The 25,632-nt window shown below is 39.1% G+C and overlaps 1 protein-coding gene across 3 annotated transcripts in view; it reads right to left on the minus strand.

Moving 5' to 3' along the window:
* The window catches only part of LOC109638312 (cadherin-18-like), a 139,816-nt gene that overhangs the window by 36,598 nt on the left and 77,586 nt on the right, over window positions 1-25,632 (minus strand). For all 3 annotated transcript variants that reach the window (XM_069511608.1, XM_069511610.1, XM_069511609.1), the window contains exons 5-7: window positions 9,065-9,232; window positions 6,058-6,245; window positions 2,516-2,769 (exon numbers count right to left, since the gene is read on the minus strand). In XM_069511608.1, the coding sequence (XP_069367709.1) occupies window positions 2,516-2,769; window positions 6,058-6,245; window positions 9,065-9,232 (610 nt within the window). The remainder of the gene's footprint in view (window positions 1-2,515; window positions 2,770-6,057; window positions 6,246-9,064; window positions 9,233-25,632) is intronic.

The following is a 25,632-nucleotide window of genomic DNA, read 5'->3' on the forward strand; positions in this document are numbered from 1 at the left end:
AGAAACAACAATTAATACAATTCAGATGAAACACACTAGTGAAAACATCACTAAGATTATTTTATATTAAATTTCTGCCAACAATCCCGTTCACCTAAATCTTACACACTGAACCTTTAAGGGTTAGTTCAGAATGTAAGTTGTGTGGTATGTGGGAGATAGAGACAGAGAGAGAGAGAGAGAGAGAGAGAGAGAGAGAGAGAGAGGTCTGTGTGATGTGTAGGCTGATGCACAGAGAGGTACAAGTTACTAGTATAGTTGTGAAATAGCAGTGGAAATGTATGCACAGTTTATGCTATTTATCATTAAATGAAATCTGTAATATAATATTATGATATATCAAGTCTAGCTATAAAAACAGGATAATGAGTTATGGTTTAATTCACTTCACTTTCTACTGCTACCTTTTAAACCACACAATGAAAAGGCTTTCACACTTTTTATGTTAGGCCACTGCAGTTTTAAAACACCCGAAATGGAAGTGGGGACTGAGGGGTTTCAGTTAGTGTCGATATGCATCTTCACTGCAATATGTCACTAAATGCTTTCCTCCGCACCCTAAAGTCCAAAGTATTTGCTATAATATTTTGATCAGAAATGTATTGTAATTCAGGTGTTAATCAAATCAAGAGGAATACTGTATTATTGTAAATATATTTATATATTATATACATAGTCATGATACTTCTGCAGGAAGGAACACACAGGTTGTTTGTGTCTATATTGTGATGTGACCCAGAGGAGCTGCTCCTGATGTAGTGCCTATAAAGATCCTCCCTCGTCCTAACACTGTTGCACTTTATATTTTCCCGACCTGACTTCCTCCCTTGTTCCCACCATAATTACTGCAGCCGCTAGAGGTAGCCTGATCATAAAATGCAAGCATGGGTCGTGATAAGCTGCTTGCTGAGAAAGATGATTACAGTGGATGTGTCTTCTTTATTGAAGTTACAAGTACTTCCAGTCCATAGCTGTGTGGAAGACCCTGCATGAATCCAAAGCTTGATAAAGTAAGATTAAACTTTTTGACCATATCTTCCAGTCCTATTTCCAATAATTATAAAGCTGTTGATACAGTAAGATTTTCATCATGAGTTCCCTTTAACATCCTGGATGCAATGAGCAGTTGAGGTGATATGTTTTGTTCCCAACTGCTATACAATGTTATATCATTTCAGTCGGCTTGTGGATACTGCAGCATTTAGAAATATCTTCCATACAGACCTTCAGAAAAAAAATCTAAGTTGGAATACTAAAAACTGAAAAAGAAAGGAAAATGGAAGAAATTATGCAGTACCAACTTCCAACTTATTCAAGTTGGTGCCTGAAAGCATCACAGTAATGCTTGTTTGCAAGCATGCGTAAACATATGTTCTTCAGCAATTTATGTGATATCTTTAAATCAATTATGACCTATTAATTTGTTTGTACATAACCTTGGAGAGAGTGAGTACTACTAAACTGCAAACAATATCTTATAAACATTATCATATAGAAGCACCGGGTGAATGTGATCTGTAAAGTGCTTTGAGATGCTGCTGAGATGAGAAAAAGTGCTGTATAAACGCAGGCCATTTACAATTCACCAATTTTTCATCAAAATGTAGCTACAGCTACCTCTACAGATTACATTTCCTGCCACACCAGACATATCCCTGGTTAAAAGATATTTAAACCACAGTATGGTAAGGAAAGATAGTGGTACTAGCTACAGTAAGACAACTTAAAACCCAGTTCAAGGTTATGAAAAGACCTGTTATAAAAGTAAGAAGCGCTACATGCCCATCCATCACCTTTATCTCCACATCTTTACAGTTCACATTGTTATATGTCTACTTTACACAGGGCACTACACTTCCTGTAATGGCACTGAGCACTGGGATGGGTTGTAAATTGGGGATATCATTTTTTAAGGATACTGGACAAGTCAATCTACAACGACAGCACAATAGTCCTGTCGTGGGACCTTTCGAACAAAGTCTCTCTGATGTCAACAACTCCAATGTGATGGCCCTGGAATAAAACTGTGTTTACAACCGCCGCTCCTGCCCAGGCCAACTCCCATGTGCCAAAACACTAGGCTACAAATCCAGATAACATCAGGCACAATGCACACCCGTATCAGTTTGGTAGCTACAACAAGAGAGAGGAGCATAGAACTACGGCTGAATTGTTTGGCTTGGCCCGTAGCCATTGTTCACCTGTGTGTTAGCACAGACTGAGCCACGGTAATTATCATAACACACTTCTACTTGCCGATACTGAGGGAAAAGGGATGAGAGAAAACCCCATTGGGCCCCTGGTCCTGTGCCAAAAGGGACAAGAAATGGAGTATTGACAGAGTGGTAAAGTACTTCAGGGAACTTGCTGAACATGCTTGAGTCATACACTCCGACAACAGCTTAGGCACTTAAAGCCCCTTTTCTTGTTGGGACCCCTGAACTCCAAATAATTCAAGACATACACACGCAAAAACACTTGCACACGCATCACGTCACCGACTGTCTCCTTTTACCTGACAGCGCTGTTGGTGCTGTCCGGGTCCACAGCAGTTACGGTGCCGACATGGGTGCCAGCGGGTGAGTTTTCGTACACATCCATAATGTAGTAATCCATGGAGAAGACAGGAGGCTCATCCACATCCCCCACAATGACCCGCAGCGATGTGGAATCCTTAAATGGTCCCAAGTGGGAGAAGCGGGAGTCTGGGTGTGTGTTGGAGCCTTCGATGTTTAGTGTGTGCACTTTTCTCTTCTCATAGTTCAGAGGCTGCAGGGGAAACCGAAAACACATTAATCACACTGAGGACACATTTCACAGACTAAATGTAGAAATTACACAAACCAGTCTTGTCTCAAGGCCTACACCAGCCATGTAAAGACTTGTTTAGTTTGGTTTGCAACCGGGTTTATCACTTCAGTACTACACCGGCTTCCAGTCAGTGTACTTCAAGGTAAAAAAACAACACCTTCATGGAGCAGGAGATTGAGGTTGGGACAATTTTACTCTTCCTGGCATTCCTGGTTTGGTTTGACAGACTTGTTGCACAAAGAAATCCAAGCACAGAAGAAACAATTCAAGAGCAAAGGATATATCTGAGAGCAGACGTTTAATGTGCGCACGGAAGCAACGTGAGCATGAGGAGGTGAGTTGAGGCTAGCATGCCCAAGCAACAAAATATCTGAGTGCAAATGACAGATTGAGCACAAGCAGAGCATATCTAAGGACCAACAGGTGCTTTTTGAGTGGGAGTTATAATATGCTTTTAAAAAACCCTCATATAATGAGAGTATAACAAGTCCTGTGAACAAACATTATTCTGTAGACAGTAGTTTTACTTTTGGTCCTCTGATTGATGCCTTTTTTGTAACTGAAAATACTTGACATTCTTTGCAGCTATAGTCCCCACAAAAAAATCTATAGAGAACTTTTCATAAAACAGTTGACGCTCACAGGTTACAAAGTATTTCAACATACTGGCCAAAGCAAACCTTAAACTGTGGGGAGAAAGAGAAAACAATTATGGACTCTTCCTTTTTTCTTCCTCTGTTCTCAAGTTGGAACAGCTGGAAAACAAGTACAAAGAAAATGAAAACCACTTTTTACATGTGGCTCTGAAAATCCACAGGACAGTTTCTCCTCTTGTTATAGTTCAAAAGCTACCAAGGATAATCAGACACATTCAAAGAACTGTCTCCGCAAATCCACAAATGCCAGGCTCTCAAATTTCATTTCCTGCCCAGTCAGTAGTTTTTGAAAAGTAGTAAATTGTTTGAATTGTGTAAAATTTTGAGGCCCCTTGCACCTTAATCTAATCGCCCAGCCCACGTGACTCAGAATTCTCTTTCTATTTCTAACAAAGAGGCTGTCTTTGTCTTGGTTTTGTTGTTAGCAGAATAATAAAAAACTGGTGGGAGAATGGGGTATGGGTCGAGAAAGAACCCATAAAATATTGATGCAGAGCAGGACGAGGGGATGAAAAATATCAGGCATGTTTTGGGGGCTGATATTTGTGTGGAATTTGGTGCAGATTCATATAAGACTTGAGATCTGTGAATTAAATGTGGTTTTATAAGGGGCCTTGTAGGAGTTATGCAATCTACTGAGTAGTTGGTGCTTTGTACAGTAACTTACTACAGTTTTGATTAGTGATAAAAAAAAATGAAAAGATGCACACTGTCAGAAGATTAGATTTTTTCCATTTAGTTTTATGTCTTTATGTTTAGGGAGATGCGTCATAAAACTTCACTGGCGCTGGGATACAGGACCATGCTGAGAGTCATCTCTACTCTAAATCTAACAACAGAAGTGATGCATCACGTTGGTTTTCTCAAGCTGATTGCTAATGCAAATAAAAAGGGTGGAGAATTACCGCACTGCGGCTGTATGTGTTGTGGAAAATCTGTTGGTCAATGGTCAACTCATCAGTGAAGAAAGCGTTCAGGAGCCCTGTGACGTCTTATGCTGAAATATTTATTGAAGCTTGGCCAAGGAGAAAATCAGAATCCATCAATACACACAACTGTGCATGATGCTCTCTCATATTCTGAAGTCTCATCTCCTGTGGTCACACTTTAAACTCCTACAGATCATTTAGTCTATTGGTCTGCTAGTTCCTAAACAAGTAAATGTATTTTCTAGTTCTGGAGACAGTATTGCCTGCTTACACAGTCTCATATCTGTGGTGTCTAGGGAGTGAAGCCTTTAACCTTGGCCAAGCTCTTGCACTTCCCTCTTCATCACACAACATCCACATGCACTATGCCTTAGACAGAGGAGAGGAGACACAAACACAGTAACACGAGGGCATGTGACCTTAATCTTTGACCTCTAGGCACCAAAATCGAATCAGTTTATCTTCGACTTCATGTGAAAGTGTGTACCAGATCTGAAGACAGTTCCTCAAGCTATCATGTTCAAGAAAAACAAAAACATACTTTGTGAGGCCACTGTGACCTTGACCAACAAAATCGATACAGTTCATCCTTGAGTACAAATGAATATTTCAACCAAATTTGAGGAAATTCCATGAAGGCATTCTTGATAATGCGTTCTCGGGAATGGGACAGATGGATAGAAAATCCAAAAACATAATGCCTCTGGCTGGCCATCGCCACAGAGGCATAAAGAGTGCCAATGTTTTTCTGTCCCACAGCAGATAGACTCTACTGGTAGGTAGAGTGTCATTCACCAATGAAGCAAAGTAAGTAATAAATTCAAGAATAATCCCCCTAACCACATCATTAACTAGATCACCTGTACTTAACGGGCAGGATATACACACATTAAACTACTATTATAATTCACATTACTACAGATCCAATAATAAGAGATATATTATAATGTGAGATGTGATATATATACGATATAAAATGTTTGTAAGCTCATCGTGAATATGTACAATTGTAATACAAACAGATTTTCAATGCATTTTGGCAGGCACACATATTGTACCTGTAGTAAGGCTTAACCTTACTCCATGACTGAGGGAGTGAGCTGACTCTCACTTCATGTGAACACTGCTGCTGAGGGAACGATCGATGCTTCAACTATTGTCAAAGTTCAAATTCTTCTTGTTATAGCCTTAAAGTGTGAGCCTCTGTTTTTATCAGATAGAAAACAGTGCCATGTGTGCACCTCGGATTCCTTGCTGTCAAATTGTTTGACAGTAGTAGGTTGTGGTCATGGACACTTGTTAAATGCATCTTTGATTTGCAAAGTTTCAGCTACTGTCAAGTACATAGCTGGCAATGTTAGTGTAGCAGTAGTAGAACATGTATTCTCTTAAAAATGAGCAGTAACAGCGCAGCAAGTCAAACCTTTAAAACCTTCTCTGCATAAGCAATCATGCAAAGGAGACTTTGCAGATGCATTACGATCAACACTCAACACTCAAATTAAAATACAGAAAACCCTTGTTGTACAACTTTAACACACAGCTGCTTAAATGTGCATCGCTGTCCACATCAGGAAAATAGAACCATGCCCCAGTGCTGTAACCAGCCCTGTAACTTCTATAAGCATCAGTGTGTGGGTTGTGATGTCCGATTCCTATACCTGCTTGAGATTAATGATTCCCTCTCTGCCTCCAGCATCAGTGGTGATGGAGAAGATGGAGGCTGCGTCTGCATTTGTGATGCTGTAGGTCATCTCCGCATTCTGCCCTTCGTCCTCATCGTTGGCTCTGATCCGGCCCACTGTCTTCCCAACTGGAGCCAGCTCTGGTACATACATCTGGTAACTCTCTGCAACAGCAACACAACAGTCCAGTATTTGAATTTGATGATTATCATCATTATTTATGATTGATGATGATGATTATCTGCTTAAAGTGGTTGGATATCAAACACACCAAACATATTCACTACTCAGGCAACAGAACTCACAGCAACTGACCTCATGGTGGCATTTAATTGGTGATTATTACGTTTTAGCAGATAATTTCAGAAACACACAGGTTTGAGACTTTTTCTCAGGAAGCTCAGTGTTTCCATCCCTCTGATATTTAACCAATAAACCTTTACTAACATTTACACATTCCCCATGCAGCTTCACTGTTTCCCCCTGCTTTATGCTCAGATTTTGAACATGGCTATGAAAGGTGAATAATGTCACTGGACTTGACAAACATGCAAAACGGAGGGGTAGGGCTAAGAGGTTAGAGAGAAGGGGTGAAATGGGATTGGGCCTTAGTGTGTGAGTGTGTGTGTGTGTGTGTGTGTGTGTGTGTGTGTGTGTGATATTACTCATGTTGGGGACCTAAATCTGTTTTAGTCCTGATAACTAGTTTTCCTTTGGTAACAAGTGCAACGAAAATAATTAAATCTAATGGCGAGGTTAGGGTTACAGTTAGTTCCCATGAAAATAATGTAAGATGATATAATGTTCACTTCAGTCAGTCACTGAGACATGACTCTGTGTGTGTGTGTGTGTGTGTGTGTTTGTGGACTGTGAAAATATTTCATATATATATATATATTTATTTTGAAGGGCTTTTATTTAATAAGGACTGATAAAAGCTGCCTTATAGGAAATGATACACTCTCAGCCATTTAGTATTCTACATTCAAATCAACAGCATAACAATAATAGTTTTTTTTATACTATTTAGCATATAGTAATATTATAGTATTTTGCAACAGCTGTTTGAAATTAGAACATGGCGAACGTGGCAAAGTAGCCTCAGGCAAGACACTGCTCCAAAATAGCTCAAATGTGTGCACAAATGGGTGACTGGAAGTGTAAAATGCTTTAAGTGATGTATGAGACTGGAAAAGGCAGCACAAAGCGCCAGAAAACAAAACTATGCTTTACACTAAGACTGGCTAAACAACATCATTTGTTCTTCAGGAAGGGAAATATGTGCATATTTAAATATTTGCATGTAAAGCGTGGGAAATGATATCCAATCACAAACCACAATGTCTCAGGAGACACATTAAGGACACATCATACTGCCAGGCCTGAACAATCAATGACAGATACTGAATGATGCTCCTCTCTCGACAATAGACACATTTAAATAGGTATTAAAAAAATAACAACTGATGCGGAACATCAGCAGATCAGTCTGCATTTATCTTTGTCGTTATAACACGTGTGACCTATGGCTGCTCTGTAATGCATGGAAAGTTTCTTCTTCATTAAATCCCTGCAACCATCTGCAGGCAGCAGGGCGGATACTGTGGGTTGATAATTCTACACACACAGTTCAGTGCGAGAGGCACTGCCGTCCACGGTGTTTAACATGCAAACAACACTGAACCACTGCTACAGCATAACCACTCACGTCTATGCACATCACACTCTAGGGCCGCTGCTGCGCATTCAGGAAACAGGGTTGCAGGTGCGCTCAGTGAACCCCCCCCCCCCACACACACACAGGCTACACAAACACCTACTGCTTAAAATCAAAACAAGGCCCAAGGTAAACAATGTAGCTTATCCTAAAAATGTGGCTAGCTGTGGAGAGGTTTTTATCCTGTGATGTCTGTCATGTTTAGTTATCTTTTAATATTCTGTGGATTTGACCTGCTTCCACATGTGGATTAGAATAGAAGCCGTTTTCCAACTTTAAATGGAAGCAAAAGTCGTATAGGTCACTTTTTAGTTGGAAACAGCTCTCATTTTTCAGTTGTAGCCAAAGTGACATCTTATTCAGATGTAATAAAATAACAAAAAAAAAAAACATGCCTCCATACTGCTCATGTGGTGTCATCCAACTGTCAGCAAGCTCCGACATTGATATTCAACTTGAAACTGCATCATATACGCAGGGGTTTGAGTCTTAAAGTCCACTACAGGAAGTAACGATGTATACCTGTGAATGTCGTCGCTGCACGAGTGTGTGTGGTTTTCCGGTTTGTGCGTGAGAACGTGAACGCGGCTCCGAGGAGGATATCAGACGACATTTAGGCCAAAAACACGGTGAAAATGATGCCGTTTTTAATTCGAATTTGAATGTAGGAGCTTACAGACACTTGGATGACACCACAGGAGCAGTATGGAGGCATGTTATATTTTCTTTTTTAGGTCTGAAGAGAGGGGTCCCATTTACTTCAACTGTATTGGATTTGGCTGCAACTCTGTTTACCCCTGAAACTCCAGAAGTGTTTTGTGGACTCAAACACTTTACCTACCCTTCCATCTGCATAGTGGTGAGTAAATAAAGAGTGAATTTTCCTTTTTGGGTGAACTATCCCTTTTAAGTTTGTTTTGCCTGTTGTAGTGGTGGACACTGTGAAAAAGAACCATCAATAGCTCCACACCTTTTTCAAATTATTCCTTTTTCTGCTGAATTTCCCGTGCATGCAGTAGAATGCTGCTGCATAACCCATCTGAAAAAAGCAATTTTCCTCAGTTAATGAAAAAAGACTTTTTCTCAGGTTGAGATTATGGAAAATGTATGTGTTTCAAAATAAAATCTTTAAGCATTCATCTACTTCTCTGAGGACTTAACCACCACAACAAAACATATGGTGGATAAACACAGCATAGATTAGGCAGCACTTGTTGCTGTGTGAGAGAAACTCTGCATCGTGAAGGAGCAAGGTTAGAAACTTACTCTGTGGAAACTTTGGGGAGTTGTCGTTGACGTCAGTGAGGGTTATGTTGACCATAGTGGATCCAGACAGTCCTCCAACAGAGCCCGCCATGTCTTTGGCCTGGATCACCAGACCGTAGTGATCCCTTGTCTCTCGGTCCATGTTGGACATTGCTGTTCGGATGATACCTGTGGTGCAGATGAGAAGGCAAAATAGAAAATGTTCACACAGTGTTTTATCTGGTAATATGTTATAAAAGCACATCATTGTAACTGCTTTACAATGCTGACTCAAGGATTAGTTCACCAAATAAGAGTACTTTAAAATGTGTCTTTCCAGCAAGGTTTTAAAGATAAATGACAAAAACATTTTTCGTTTAGTTGTCAAAATCCTACTTTATCATGACATTTAGAATTGACATACTTAATTTAAAGTGTTTCTGTTAGGTCTCTGGATTATTGAGTCAATTGCTGGAAAGACATCAAAGTTTGATGGCAATGCTAACATGATTATTTAACATGTACAAAGATTTTTTTTCCCACAATTTCTGATAAAGAATGTACATATTTAGAGAACTAATATTCATGAGTGTGTCTAATTTGGTCTTGCTCCAATAACAAATTTGGATCTAGTGGATTTAAATGTGCTTTAACTGTTGCACTCAACTGAGTGCCATTCTCTAGCGGAAGTGGCGATGATACCAATAGTCTCACTTTTGCTCTTTATCATTATGTCTTTTAATTTCTTGCATTATGTTACTTGACTGCTAGCTTGCTTAATTGTTAGCCCCTGTGGCTTCTAGATGCAGACAGTCACTAATTGTGGCATAAACGTTGCCACATACAGTATGTATGCCTGCTACAGCAGCTCTCACTTATAGTTTTTTTCTTTCTAACTACGTCCAATTTCGTTCTTTTTTCATACTTTTTTTCATCTGCCATCTTTGCAGTAGTTTTCTGGGGCAGCAGCATTTCAACTGCTGACAGGAGGAGACTGGACAGACTGATTAAGAGGGCCAGCTTGACCCAGTGGAGGTGGTGGGACAGAGGAGGATGATGGACAACCAGTCCAACCCCCTGCAGGACACCATCACAGCATGGGACAGCTCCTTCAGCAACAGACTGATTCACTTTAAGTGTCTGAAGGAGAGGTATGACTGTACGACTGTACCACCAGCTCTGTTCCCAGTAGACCACACACACCTTTAATGGACGTCTGCACTTTAACTCAAGCTTCACTTTTGGACTGTGCAATATTAATTTCTGACTGTGAAATGAAATGTCTAATGTTCAATCCATTTCCCTCTACATATGTTCACACTGCTCATATTCTGTTTACACTGTATATGAGTTTTATATTAAATGTATATATTTTATATTTTTGATATCTCCTTTCATTTTAAGAATTGCATGCTACTTATTAATACTTTACTGATGTCTATTTTGAACTGTAACTTTGTTCCCACCTTGGGAATCATAAAGGATTATCTTACTTTACATTCCCCAGCAGTGGTGTTATCACAATTTAACAACCTGAATGCTATCAGAACAACCTTCATGACTTCTCACATTATAAGTACAAGCTCTTGAATTCCATTTGAAGGCAGCAAATGAACCCCACTCACTTACTTAGTTTAACATGTTAGCATGTAATGCTAATCAGGCTATTAAATGTTTGAATTCTTAAACTTAGAAAAGTATCACTCCTGAATTGCTACAGCAAAAAAAGATTTTCTTAAAAAAAAAAAAACTAAACAATGTTACAAAATAGTAACTTAAAATCTTAACTCAGTAAAATATTTATAAAAATGTATTGATGTTATTAATCACATTGAACAAGTTGGGCTCATTTTAAATTCACTACACAGACCGGATAAATTTTACTTGTTCATAATATATTTCGCTTTTCATGTTTCATATTTTGACATGAAATATAGTTGGCATTATCAATATTCATTTTAATTAAAATCACTTTCTGTCTTGTTTAATTTGATCTTATTACCCTTCGTGTTATTAAATATTTTGCACGTAACATTTTATTGCAATGACACCCCAAAACTAATGATGATGTGCAGACTGTGCCTCACTGTTGTTGCTGAAAAAAGGCATAGTGCTTGTGACTTAAAATGAAACATTAGAGATAAATGCCAATATTGTCCAATATTGCATAAAAGTATGGCGCCTTATCCTGAGGAAATAATCCTGCATATACTGAGGATTCCAAGCTCCTCAGTCAACAATCCAGCTAAAGCAAGTGATGACAGCCTGTGTAACAGCTGTAGAATTGAGTAAGTGGCTGTTATAGGCATGATCTGGCCACAGGGGAAGGTAATTCATTTTTATGTCTTATATTTTTCATTTTATAGTAAAACAAACACATATGAAGACACTTTATGAAGTCACATGCACACACACACACACAGAAGTTGATATTTATAAATGTTTCATATATAATTCATCAGTTGTCTTGGGACATGTGTTCATATCTGGAAAACATAAAAACTGAAAATAGATTTGACACAGCATGTATTCCTGCTATTCTGCTTATTGCTTCCTCCTTCCTATTTGGTACCAGTCAGTACCATAAAAGAATCAATTTTGGATTTGTCCATTTTTAATTATTTCGCAGTCAAGATGTGCAGCCAATAAACAACGTGTTTTCTCCTGAAGCAGGTAAGTTTGAAATGAATTATGTTTCATATTTGCACACGTACATGAAGCATATCTGTGTATATCAGATCACACCACAACATGTAAATGATGGAAACATTTACATGAATTCAAATTGTTGAAGAGAGGTGTGTTATTTTCAAGATTATATGGACTGGATTATCTCTGTGGCCACGTGACCATCTGACTCTTAATGGATCACATGAGTAAAGATTATTGTGCTTGGCTGCTTTCTCCAAGATAAGTCATAAAGTAATTAACAGTAAGACATAACTGAAAAAACATTCAAATGACTGTAGCTCACACCAAGTAAGTTAAAGGCCAATTTGAATAAATGGGTCTCAAGCTTCATAAAAGCATTCGACTTATAATAAAATTGCAAGAGCAATCAATCATCTCTCACTCATTTAGCTAAATGAAGTATAAAGTTGTTACCCAACTGGTCCTTTATGAAAGACAGTATATCAGTTTCATCAGGCCTTACACTGGTAAGAGATACTTCAACTATATTTAAAATGAAATGACTGAAATGATACATTAACAAGTGGAATTGTATAGAACTGAGGAAAGAACCATTAAAGAAGAACAGAGGGAAACTCCCATCAAAGAGAACCAGTCCATGGTGCTCACATTGAAAGGCTTGGACATTTGTTGCAATGTTCAAGCCTTTCAGTCAGGATGACTAATATGCAGGGCTACATTATACTAAGAGGTTTTACGTGTAGAATCAACTGTGGGAGAAGATCCTTTGCCTAAGTAAAAGAGACAATTAAACATTGTAAAAATACAATCCTGAGTTAAGGCCTGAAGTAAAATACTACTCAAATACAAAAACTTAGTTGAAAAAGTACCTGTTGTGAGACAAACCTGTGACTAATTATCTCAAAGTTAACTACGTATTTCACCATTTTTTGGCACCATTATATAATTTTAGTTTTGATGATACATGTTGTACAAGCACACAAGCTGTGCTTCAACAGAAAAAAATACCTCATGAGAGATTTAAAGTCACTAGTGTCATTAGTGTTGATATACAGTGCATCCAGAAGTTGTGCCCTGTTCAAATTCACCTGTGGTCTGAGCCAAGGTGATTTATTACTGTGGCTTTACATCCTTTTAAGAGCATCATTTTTTAATGGGAGTCTATAAGAGGAGGAATCCAACATGGTTCAAACCCATTGACCGTTCAAAGCTTTCATATTTCTGACATGTGTGCTGCTCCAGAATTTGTTTCAACTCTAAAATGCTCTTGAGATGCTGGACTTCCAAAGTTGTAGTCTGTGTTACCTATGTGTTATAAAGCAACTGAAGCCTAAAGTGACTAATTTTACAGCCACATTGAGACTTCAGATCAGTGTGTCCATTATCTAGAGTTTGTTCTCAAACACGTTTTACATTAATCCTGCAGGTTATACTCTTCAAGTACATATATCTTAAAATGAAGCCACTAGCCTCTTCCCCCTCAGAACTAAACAGGACCTGCAGCAGTAATTAGTCTTGAGCATAAAGGTCACAGTGGTCCAACCTTCATTGAATTCCATATAACCTACAGATAGGCTATATTGTATATATTCTGTGTCAATACATGTTGTTGTGTCATTACATGTTTTTATGTGGTATCACAGGGAGTAGCAATCCAAATTTTCATTCAATGACAATGCAGGCAATCTGAAATCTGAAATCTGAAGATGATGTCTTGCTTTCCCCTTTCTTACTACTACTTTACAGACTCTGGCACAAAATGGCAGCCACTGTATGATTCAATTATTTTGGAGAGTGGGGTATTTTATACAATATATCATTTTGGGCCATTTTGTGGTGGAGAAATGCCAGGTGTTATAAAACTGTTTACTATGTTTCTGATCTAAAAAATATTTGTACCTGCCTGTGTGGTATTTGGTGCGGAGCACAGGTGGGCTGGCAGGGAACAAACAGGTAGGATGTTCATTCAGCAGTACAACTCCAGTTGTTGGTAATTTGGTAATAGTGTCGCAGAATCATGTCTGGAATGCAAAGTCAGTCTGCAGCTAATTTGATGATTTTGCCCTCAAGAACAAACTAAATACTTAAGTTACTTAATAGCATATGCAGAGCAACAACAGAATGACGCAGAAAATGTTAATAAACTAATTTAATTAGACAATCCCCACTCAGCAGATGCAGTACATGCATTTAAGATCTGCATTCAGTTAATGAGGCCCCACAGGAACATCTGTAAATTAGTCTGTATTGATCTATAAAGGAATGTAAGTGTTTATGGCTGTGTCCATTATGCACAGCTGCTTTATGCTCTATGAAATGCTTTTTCAGTTCATGCTGCACAGATCCTCAACCAAGTTTCCCCTCATTAGAGAAGATCTATTATGCTTTCCCTTAAGTTCTGTCATGTACATGTTCATATAGAGTTTCCTGCTAAAATTAATTCTATCTATGGCGGTAACGAAGGTGCAAGTCTTCACGGATCTAGGCCACTCAAATGTGCAACAGAGTGACAGTAACATATACTTAAGAGTGGAAGATAAGTTGAGAGAAAGAACTGCATTGCATGCTACAACTGCAGACTAAACTATGAGGTCTGATTTTCTGCGTGGATGGTGAAAACATTATGGACTATAGGGTAAACATGCAGTAGCTCAACAGCACAACAGAGCACATGGCTGCAAATAGTGCTGTACACATGCAAGAAGTTCAAAAATGTCTTCATTATGAAATTGTGGCAGTAAAAATTAATAAGGCAAGCCATAACAGTCTAGATGAGTAATGGAAAACACTGTATAAAACATGGCTAAAGTTTCAAATAATGAGGTAAAGTAATCCCAGTAGGATAAAAACTCCGAGGCACACTTCTCTGAATGCAAAGTTGTTTCTACTTCAGCTCATCATGGATTTCTCTGTATGGTAATCCTCTCCAGGCACAGCCTCTGCTTGGTTTCAGTAACTAGTTACTTTGTATAACAGTTCGACAGAGGAAGAAGCAGTGCTCATGAGTGCCTGATGTAATGCCCCTCCGCAAGCCTCCAGATGTTTGGCCAATTAGAACACAGCAAGCTTTTAGAGTCCTCTATAGGGAGCAGTAGCTAATTTTGCCTGTTACACTCAGAGCCTCAATTGAGGGTCTGCATGGGTTGTCTAAGATAAATATGGACAGGGAACTATGCAAAGCTGCATTGAAATGACATATATACATATAGCTGGCTCTAACTTGATACTCTCCCTGTTCATGCTATTTATGCCAACAGTTGATAAAACTTTCATCTTAGGTTTCAGATTTCCCCATTTATCCCTGACATTAAAGTGTTTCGGGCGAATGGGTTACAATTGGAAAGCATTTGACCACTTAGAGGTACAGGTGTTAATGCACCCAAGATGCACTGAAAATAGATTGTGATCCGTTAGGCCAAACTACCTCCAGAGGTGGGATGCGACACTAACAGTATGGGCAGTAATACAAAATAGCATTTGACAATGGCTCAACACAGCTTGGCAGCCATTAGCCAGTAAACAAAGGAAGAAGTCTTTTTCTTAGTCTTTACATTATAAAGACACTTGTGGACGGAGTGAAGACGAGACCAAAAACACAGCTTCATGACTGACTATCATTCTCCATTCTTTTATCTTCTTTTGGACCTGTGCAAATGAGAGGAGGTGGTGCCGTGCGCTGTGGACACATATTATCAGCAGGTGCATATATAACCAGGTTATCATCGTGTGTAGAAAGGGAGCATCTGTAAATGTAGTCAGAGTACAGAGACGGGCAGAGAGTGTGTTTATTAATCTCCACCCCCTCTGACCTAGTACATTCACCTTCTCTCAGCCCCTTTTGCGCTTTGTGCTGCTGCACATACATGAAACCCAAAATAGAACGTGTGTTCTCTAGTGTTGGCTTTGACACAAACCACACAGTCTGCTCCCACTCGCACGAATCCCTTAAGGATCATGTCATGACAACTGTATGTGCATTTGTTCTCATTTTTAAAATTAGAAGCTGTTCATCAGAGCTCATGCATATTCATGGCATCATTGTAAAGAATACTCTCGAGTTTTCCTTCTGTTTGTTATTCATAAACCTATTGTAGCTAAGACACATATTTCATCAGTGGACTTTTGTTCTTAAAAATGAGCCTCAAGTCGTCCATGCACGTTTGTTGTTTGACAAACTCTATTTTACTAACAAGATGGCTGCTCTATAACTGCTGAGATGTTGACTGCTGTCTGCTGCAACATAAAAAAGTACCATAGAGGACCTTCCAAGCTTTCAAACAAGGTATTACAAAAATATATTCACATATGAAAGTAGAATGGCTTTCAGAGTTCATACCTCCGCCGAGACCCATATGTACCCTTATTAAACTACATTTAAATTCTCTAGATCCAAATCTTTATTTGTGGACTGCACCAGATTAGACACAATCATAAATATCAGTCCCCTACACATGTTTTTTTTATCAAGATCCCTGAATTGTTTTCTGAGGAGAAAAATGTTGAAAAACACCTTATCTTCCAATGTTAACAAAGTAAAAAACATTTCCAGGTATCACCATCGGTTCTCTACCAAAATTGAACCAGTTCTTCTCTGACCCATACCGTCCTCCAAGTCTTGGTAATCCCTCCAGTAGTATGTGTGTAATCTTGTTTACGAACAAACAAACAGGCAGGGGTGACTTTACCCCTCCTGAATTTAAATTCATCTTTAAGCACGTGCAATTTAATCTCCAATTTCACACACGGTATAAAATAATGGACTAACAACTGTATTTATAGTTGACACCTATGGTGCCATAAACATGTGTTTTCTCTCATGTTTTACTTTCAGATGAGTTACGTCGGCTGACATGCTGCATTAGTGTTCCTCTTTAAATGTACTTCACACCAACAGAGCAACTGAGTCACAGTGGCATGAGCTAGTGGATGATCTCATTATTTGAGTGTGTTCTTTAAATGCTCTTGCAGTCCACTTGCCCTCTGAAGTCAGTTTCTGGAAATACAGTATACACACATGTACTGTATTCAAAAGGAATATTGTTTATGCGGCGTACAGTTTATTTTTGAGGTGTGTGATTTTAAGAGAGTAAGTCTCGAGTATTTTAAGCAAAGGTAAAGGCAAAAGCAGAAGACTGAAGGAGTGAAGGCTATAGTATGATGACCTCATTCTGAAAAACATCCACACATAGGTCTGAACTGGTTCTAACAAGGACAGAATCACCTCTCTCTCACACACACACACACACTCGCACACACACACATCCTTACCCTACACACACTTCTCCCACATGAGATGAAGGCAGTGTTGAGCCTGGAGGCTCTGCTCCACTGCATTACTCGCTTCACAGGCTTACAAAGCAGAGAGCCATCTGGCCTTATCAGCCCCTTTAGACTGAGCACAGAGATACAGTGCAGCCTGGTCAGGACAGGCAGCACACATTATGCACCTGTACTGCACAGAGGGACCGGGGGGGGGGGACATATCCGGAGCGACAGAGAGGGACTGAGTGAGTGAGTGAGTGAGTGAGCAAAACCGAGGACAGAAGGAAGTAGAGAGTGTCTGAAAATGAGTGTAGGAGACTGGTGAGAGAGGGAGAGAGAGGAAAAAAAATTAGCCTATGGACTGGAGGAATTTTGCCTCAGCAGGGGTGGAGGCATAGATCAACTCTCCTAAATCAGACAGGGGGAAAAAATCAACACTGAAGACAGCTGGAATTAGTTTTCACTAGGTTTTATTTTTATGTGTTTTTTTGTGCCAATGTTGAATTTGATTGGAATGGACATATCTTCCCAGACGGCTGTATAATCCAGGCTTCAGTACTTTTGACAGAATGACATAAAACTGGCCTCCACCAGCAGAAAACCAAAAAAGACCTTGAGCTGTGCACATCCCGCCACCCGCTTCGCTCCGCTCTGAAATGAGAGCAGCCCAAATAATACGAGGATTGTATGCAGGGAAATGCATTTGATTGCAAATTCTACTCAGTAAAGAGCACTTGACATTATGAATGCAGCATTCTTATGCTTGCCCCAGTCCCATTTTTTACTGTAATCCGCCGCACACAGACAGGGAGTGAGGAAGAGCAGAGAAACAGATAAGGGGAGGATATTTTTCACTTCTTTAGAGACAGACATAGATCAGAAAGTGGGGGGGAAGGGAAGCTACGAATAGGAATATTAGGATGTGTCTGCTTTCATGTTCTTAGGGGATTGTCTGCGCAGGTATTTAGCATCTTAAATGTATTATTTAGTTATAAATCTTTCAACATGTTTCGAATGATTAAATTAAATTCTTTGGCAACTATGCTGCCACTACTGATACAGGATTTTAGAAATAGAAACATGGTAATACAAGCATAATGTAGGAAGTTGGCAAAAATAGAGAGACTGTGGCCATTCAGTGAGTGCATATGATCCAATTATTACTTAAGCAGAAAAAGCAACAGCATATTAATCACTAAGTTGCAAAGAATCACCTGACGTTAAGAGGAGTTTGTTCAAATTATGGAACATAAATACTCTGTGTGTGACCATGGTAACAAGGCCGTTAGCTAACAAAATCTCAAATTGAATCCTTTGAAAAATAGAAGCCATTTACTTGCAGCTGATTTTGACTTGGTTTTATATTTCCTCAGCACAATTTGTGCTGCTAGATAATATGCATAAAAACATGAAGACTTTCTCAAAGCTTAATTGTCAAAGAGGTTTCAAATCTAGAAAGAGAGAATTAACATAATTCTGTCAGTCTCAAGGAGATAGCAACTTTTTTTTAAATCTTACAAGTGTCTTTGTGACCACGAAGGGATGAACATGGTCAGCAACAATACTCAGATGCACTGTTATATTCAAACCATAATTGATATTAAGGTGTGAAGAAATCATTCTCTACACCAATGGTCACCAACCATTTCAAGCCTAAGATCACTTTTTAATTCCAAATGTAAACCGAGATCTACCACCCTGATATCTTCCAAAAAACCCCCACTAATGTGTTCAGTGCATAATATTTACATTAATATCTTCCGCTCCTGCAAATATTTCACAATGAAACCCCCTGTTTTTTAAAAAAAGAACGGATTTGGTCAACAGAAATGCTTGAGTCCTTTTATTTTGAAACGCCTACAGAAAGTGTTGCAAACATTTATTTCTGTGATATAAATTCATCAGATAAACATTCAAACTCATTTGAGAGATAATTTTCTCTATTTATTCTGCTGTGAAGCACAATGTTTATCTGTCTATGTCACAAACGTATTCACAACACCTCCGGAACGGGTTTCAAAGTAAAAGCACTCCAGGGTTTCACTTTCCGAATCCATTAATTTGTCCTAATGGGACTTTGATTGTTATCGACAGACAGGAAGATGCATGTTCTGAGCAGATTGGCTCCATGGATTCATGCTGTTGACTCCAGATTGTGACTCTATCATCTGCAGCCTCAGCAGAAAGTTTTTCTCACCATTTTGAGAAAAATCTCCAGAGACTGTTGTGAGTGAAAATCCCAGGAGATCAGCAGTTTGCACATTAAAAAGACTTCCAACATGGGTTTTCTTTCTCAGTTCTTAGGTATTACAATGTCTAATTTATTTCACCTCTGTATCAGCTCTTTTACCTCTCAGTTCGCTCCACGTTTAAGGTTGTGTCGCACCACAATTGACTTGAGGGAAAGTTGTATTTAGTATTGACCATTTTGTGTATTTGTACCTTCATTGGTGTTTTTCACCCTGTGACCACTATTAACAATCCCGCCTTTGCAACAAGTCCTTCAAGTGAAACAACAGATGTCATCTGTCCACAGCCACAGCTGTTTTATGACGCTCTTGTCAGCAGGACAGCATCATTTGTCTGTTACACATGAGAGAATACACAACAGTTAACAGCCATCACTGAGCATCAGGCCTCCTGTACAACAACCGCTGAAATAGCCAGAGTAGTTGGCAGTGATTCAAGGGTTAGGCTGATAGAGTCTGACATTAATCAAAACAGCTCAGTTTAAGAGCCTCCCTCATACAAAGCTAAGATCTGCCTCATAATCAGTAATAAATGTCAACGTCACACTGGAGGGAGATCACTTAAATCTCAATATATCTATTGTTTAAGAGGCAGGGGAAAGACTGCGATGGTCAGTTACATAAGTCTGAACAGTTTGTACATGTTGCACCTGGGCCCACTGAACCATATGCCCTCCATATGGAGAGGACTGCAGTGGTGAACTGTAAAGAAGGGAGATTCAGGTTCTCCACATGATTACACAGATACATCCTGTTCCGTACAGTATAGACCTGATAAGATTACAATCACATGCTAATGACTCACATAAAACATGTCCAGTGGTAATTGTAATGCTTGATTGACCTGCAACCTTTTGATGGCCGGTTGCACATTTACTGATTCAGTAAAAGTTAATTCTGTACGTCGTAAAGGAAATTAAAGGTATTCATAAAACACTCATGTACACACCAAGTTCAAGTCCACTTTAAATCATACAAAGGTAAGTTGAAAGGCATGAGAAAAAGTTTTAGGAATGAAACAATGCAAACAATTACTACAGGTGAGGTAAGACATCGAGGGTTACCCACTCTCCATTTCTACAAAGTACAGTATTGGATAAAACTAGATTAGTACACTGATGGATTATTATCACAATACTGCAAGATGTAGTTCTGTATGCATAGGTAGTTGTGTATGTTTCTATCAGAGTGGTGAGAAAGAGAAAAGAAACCCAGTAAAATCAGACTTCTGTGTCAGGTCCTACGGCAACATAATGACCCAAAACTGAGGCAGACGGAGGCTTCACATGATGAAGAGCAGCACAGTCTACAGACTTAAAGGAGAAATTATGGGTTTGTTTTTCTCGAATGTGTTCTATAGTTGTTTTTTTTAAGGTAAAGAGAGCTCCTCTCCCCGACAGAACAAACTACTCCTGAACTCTTGAGATTCCCGCCAGTAGTCCAGTCGACACATCCACATCTCCACATTTAATTTACACCTAGCAGCTATTCCGATACACCTGAACAAAGCCAGCATAAGCAAGAGAAGAGGCCAACATTTCCTACACATGCTGGAATATTAACCTATCACAATGCAGTGGGCTGTATTCCTTTTTAATATATATTTGCTCTCATATGCACAAAAGATTCACAAAAGATGCCTATAAAATCAATCACTTTGACCTGGAATTAGCCTTTGACATCAGCAAAATAGAAATTTAATAACATGATACAACAGATCGTTGTTAAAGAAGCGTTCAAATCTATCTTTCTATAAATGTGTGTGTATCCCAGGCAAGATATATCAGAGCTCCATTATTGTCCAAAAATATTAGGAAATCTTTTAATAACCCATCACTGAGAGCCTCTAAGTGACATGTTCCTTCATCACCATCAACACACACATTAATTCATTTTGACTATGTCCCACAGACAACGTTCTGTTGGCCCAAATACTCACCAGAGCACCGAATTTGGATTAATCCTCTTCTGAAAATAGTTCACAACGTGTTTTCTGTTTCCTCCCTATTGAGTAATTTTTATCAGGAACTGCCGTGTTCATTCTTTAGGTGAGGAAATTACCAAGCAAATGAAAAAAATTCAACATAGTTTCCTTTCTTGGTTAGCCAGAATTTAAGATATCCTGTATGAACTAATTGCCACAGACACGCTAGTGTCTGAGACATGTATTGGATAGGAGTGTCTAGAACAGATCATCCATCAGGAAATGATGCAGCAAGTTAAAAGTATTAAACAATTATTATTGATATCATGTTACCAATATGATCATTTTATAAATATATAACATATACAAACAATCCAGTGCCTCTTAAATCTTTTACATGTCTTTCCATCATAATGGAGCAACTATTTGTTTCACACTCCAACATAGCAGGTATTAGTTATATCATCTCTCTGTAAGACACTGATATGTTTTGTCTGTGACCTCTTCCACTCTTTAGTTTTTGTATCAGCAGGCGCCTGCACACAAATGGTGCAGTCAGTGGTGTCTCCGTGTGGTTGTATGTGGGAGAAGCAGACACTATTGCATGGCAAATAAAAATGTTGTATCAATTTAATACTACTGCAATTAATATTAATATATTTATGGGAACATTTGTGTTATTACTCCAGTCTACAGCAGGGGTCAACTGGGACAATAATTCAGGCAGTGAATTTGACTCCTTTCCAGGCCACCCTTTTCACACAAAGCACCAGACCTCTAATTTGGCAGGGTAGCTCTATTTTTTGATGTAACAGTTACCACACTAGTAGGCCAAGCAGTAATTCATTGCCCTCTGCCGTTTTTAAAATTAACATAATTACTGTCAAACCCAGTCAAAAGGACAACTTTTGTCAGTGAGGGGGGACAGTGAAAGAAAGGGTCAGAGACTGGGAGATGTTGGAAAGATCCCAAATGGGCCCCAAGATGCTTGGGACATGCACCCAGGTCTGATCAACCTGTGGTGGGCCTGCCTTAGACGAGGGTGTCTTGTGTTAAAAGGCCGAAACACCTGATGACGCTAAGGTACACAACTGAAGATGTCCCTAACATCCGCTGGTGGTCACTAACATGCGATAATATTAGTTCAGCCTTTAAATTTATATTCAATATCAGTTTGAATTTAGAGGGAAAACTGTGAAAATATGATATTTCAAGGGCTTTTATTTTGAAATTCTACATCAGAATGTCCTGGTATTGTCAGAGTGAGACTCTGAGGTGGTGAACTGTCATCGTGAGGTGAAATTGGTCTGCGGACACAGGTAGTTTCTCAATGACAGTGACAAGTTTGACTAATTATTCACACAGTGGTAAGTCTCAATTTCTGAAATAGTTTCACACACGGTCGTAATGTTTTTTTTATCATTCATCACTACTTCAATCAGTCCAAATGGTTTTGTTTATTCTAATTAATTAGTTAATTAATTTGTTACATTATTAATTTATCCATGCATTCACAGACTGAACAAATGTGACCATAAAGGAGGTCGCTTTTATTTTGACATCACTGTAGCCTGCGACTCGTGGCCGCTAGTTTGACCAAAGACCTGTAATGCCGTACGCTGTCACTTAACTGACCTGTCGCTTATTTTGCAGTATTTCTCTGCAACTGACGCCAAAGTTTGTCTCTTCTTGATTCTCTCCCTCTCTGCTCCACCTTTCCTTTTCTTCGTCAGCAACTTGTTATAACAAGGAAGCGGTTTCACGGCTGCTTCAGCATTTGCAGAGATGAGATATCATTTTGCTGCTATGTGCGTTGCCAAGAAACGTCACGTCATTACATCGGTTGCCAGATAAGTGGATTTGGAAGGTCTGTCACCTCATTCCTGCTTGATATATTGTTGCTGGTCAAGTCATCAGTTCAAGGCAAAAAAAACATCAGAACACCGGGAAAAGTTGCGTTGCTCTTGATATACAGTCCACCACTGGTGCCTAGTACTATTTTGGAAAGCATAATTGATTGCCCAAACTGACATAAACACAAAATAAAAATGTGACTGATAGCATTATTGTTACTACAATCATTTTAAATGTTCTAATAACATCATGATGTTATCATTAATTCTTTCAACCACGATTATCAAAGTAAAACACTACTGCACTAAAAGGATCATTCTAGGCACTGGTGGTGAGTCACCAGAGGAGGAGAGCATGCAAAGGTCAATTCAGAATTAACAAGCTTAATACATGATCATAAAATATTTGAATTTTCTTTTAGTTCTACCTTTTAAGCATGTTAATATTACTTTAATGAGAGCTTTAGAGTATGAAACAAACTGTAGAAATTAGTCCAGCAGAGACCAGAATAATAAGAAGAGTGAGATACTGAGCAAGACACACACACACACACAAACACACACACACACACACACACACACACACACACACCCACCCATATAGCCCTTTTGTAAGTCTGAATGCTTTGCTTTCATGTTGAGGTCCTCTCCACTTGAGGATGTCCAAGGTTAGCCATCCTTTTCTCTCCTGATAATTCACGTGCTCACACAAGCATGAAGGCGCAGAGCCAGCGCCTCCTATCCAAGGCCACTGGAGAACTGCACAGAAAGGAAATTGCTCTATAGCATCAGCATAATGCTGATAAGAGCAAGAGAGAATGGATGTTTGTTGCATCTCATGACAACAATTTTCATGGTTTGTATTTGTTTGGTTCATACAAGCACCTGCTAGCAGCTGCTATCTTTTGGCATCACCTTTTTAAATAAGCAGAGAGAAAATGAGAAATGACAAAGAAACACGATGAATGCCAAGATAATGTAGACAGAAAGGAGGAGGGGGAAGAAAGGGACTGTACGAAAAATATTAGAAGGCACGGAGGCAAGGTATTTTGTATTTTCTTATTTTTCTTATTTGTTTTGAAAATGCATGTTAAAATATAAGATTATTATATAGGTAATACATTGGTGGGTCATAACTTATAATGACACTACAGGAAATCAGGAGTATTATAAGGCATCAAAAGTCCATCCATCCATTAATTATATATACCACTTATCCTTTTGAAGGTTGGGGGGGGATTTCAATTAGGTATACATGCACTGTAGGCTCCAAATGATGAAATGATGTCACCATGGCAAGATGACAGCACGTACCTCTGCTCTTTCCATTAAATGCAAATAACATGCACCTTTCACTTTGGATGTGAAGAAAGAGGAAGTTCCCAGCATCCCAGCCTTTCATACATCACTGGGAAGCACAGGATGTTCTTTTTACAATACAGCAAGGATCAACAGAATATCTCAAAAGAGTAGAATGAGATGAAAAAAGAACAGAGAACACAAGTCAATGGGTTGAGTCTCTGGAGGATGTGTATGATACTCAGTGATGTTACTCCTCCTCTATTGATATCAATAGGGTGAACAAAATAATAAGAACAGTGTGTTGCTGTTTAGTTTAGCACCTCAAAAACTAAAGTTGCCAAAGTGACCAATAAATTGAATCACCTTTCAAAACATTCTCAACTCCAGCTGAATATTACAAACTTGATGTGTGTTGGAGTTAGTGCAGGGCTGTTGTATTAGACGGGCCTAATACACTAGTAGCACAAAAAAAAGGGTTGGTGATGTCCTTCTTTCTCTTATATAGCATCAGTAGTACTAATTGTTAATATGTAGCTTATAAATAATGGAAATATTTATATACAAAAAGAAACCAGAAGTCCAGCCACCCTTCCTACTAAATGAGTTTCTCCAGGCCAGTCTTCCACTCCCTGTCTCTTCGATTTCATTCCTTCTCCTCTCACAGGTTCCCAGCCTCATTTTAGTTCATGTCTTCCTCTTCCTCTCTCTTCCTTCCTCTCATGCCTCCCCTCTTCTCCAAGTGATGTCAACTAAATTCCAACAAACATGTTGTGCTTGGCTCCCACCTGCCTGCACTGCTAAGTTCATCCGTCAGCTGACTGAGATGCCGTTGCAACATGTTTAACAAGCCTTTAGCATTCAGCTGCGAGCCTCAGAGACACACTGGCTGCTGAGTGTGTGGCCAAAGCCTCAAAATTAATTTCCTGTCTCTCTTTGTGTAGAATATAAAGGGGGAATCATGTTGATCGGGAATGGTTCCATGGGCAGCAAAAAAAAGGTTTAATATAAAAATCCACCCGTCCTCTCACAAAATGTTTCTGCTAGGGAGATGAGTATGCCATCTCTTATAATAAGCTCACCACAGATTCCCTCTGTTTATGCGAATTACGTCCTAATGCCCAGATGGTTGCTGTATTTCACAAAAGATGATTCAAAATGATTGTTGTTTCTAAATGTTAACAAACAGGAAGCTGCTTGTCCCTGTGCAAAGACTTTGAAAGACTAATGTTACTTACAATTTAATTACAATACTATGTCGGTTTCAGGTGGTTCGTAGTAAGGTTCGAGTTCGTAAGCTGCTGGACTGGTCTGTGTGACAGATGGATGATTTGGATGGATGTGCCACTG

The sequence above is a fragment of the Paralichthys olivaceus genome, chromosome 16 (assembly GCF_024713975.1).
Source record: "Paralichthys olivaceus isolate ysfri-2021 chromosome 16, ASM2471397v2, whole genome shotgun sequence".
NCBI classification, from domain to species: Eukaryota; Metazoa; Chordata; class Actinopteri; order Pleuronectiformes; family Paralichthyidae; genus Paralichthys; species Paralichthys olivaceus.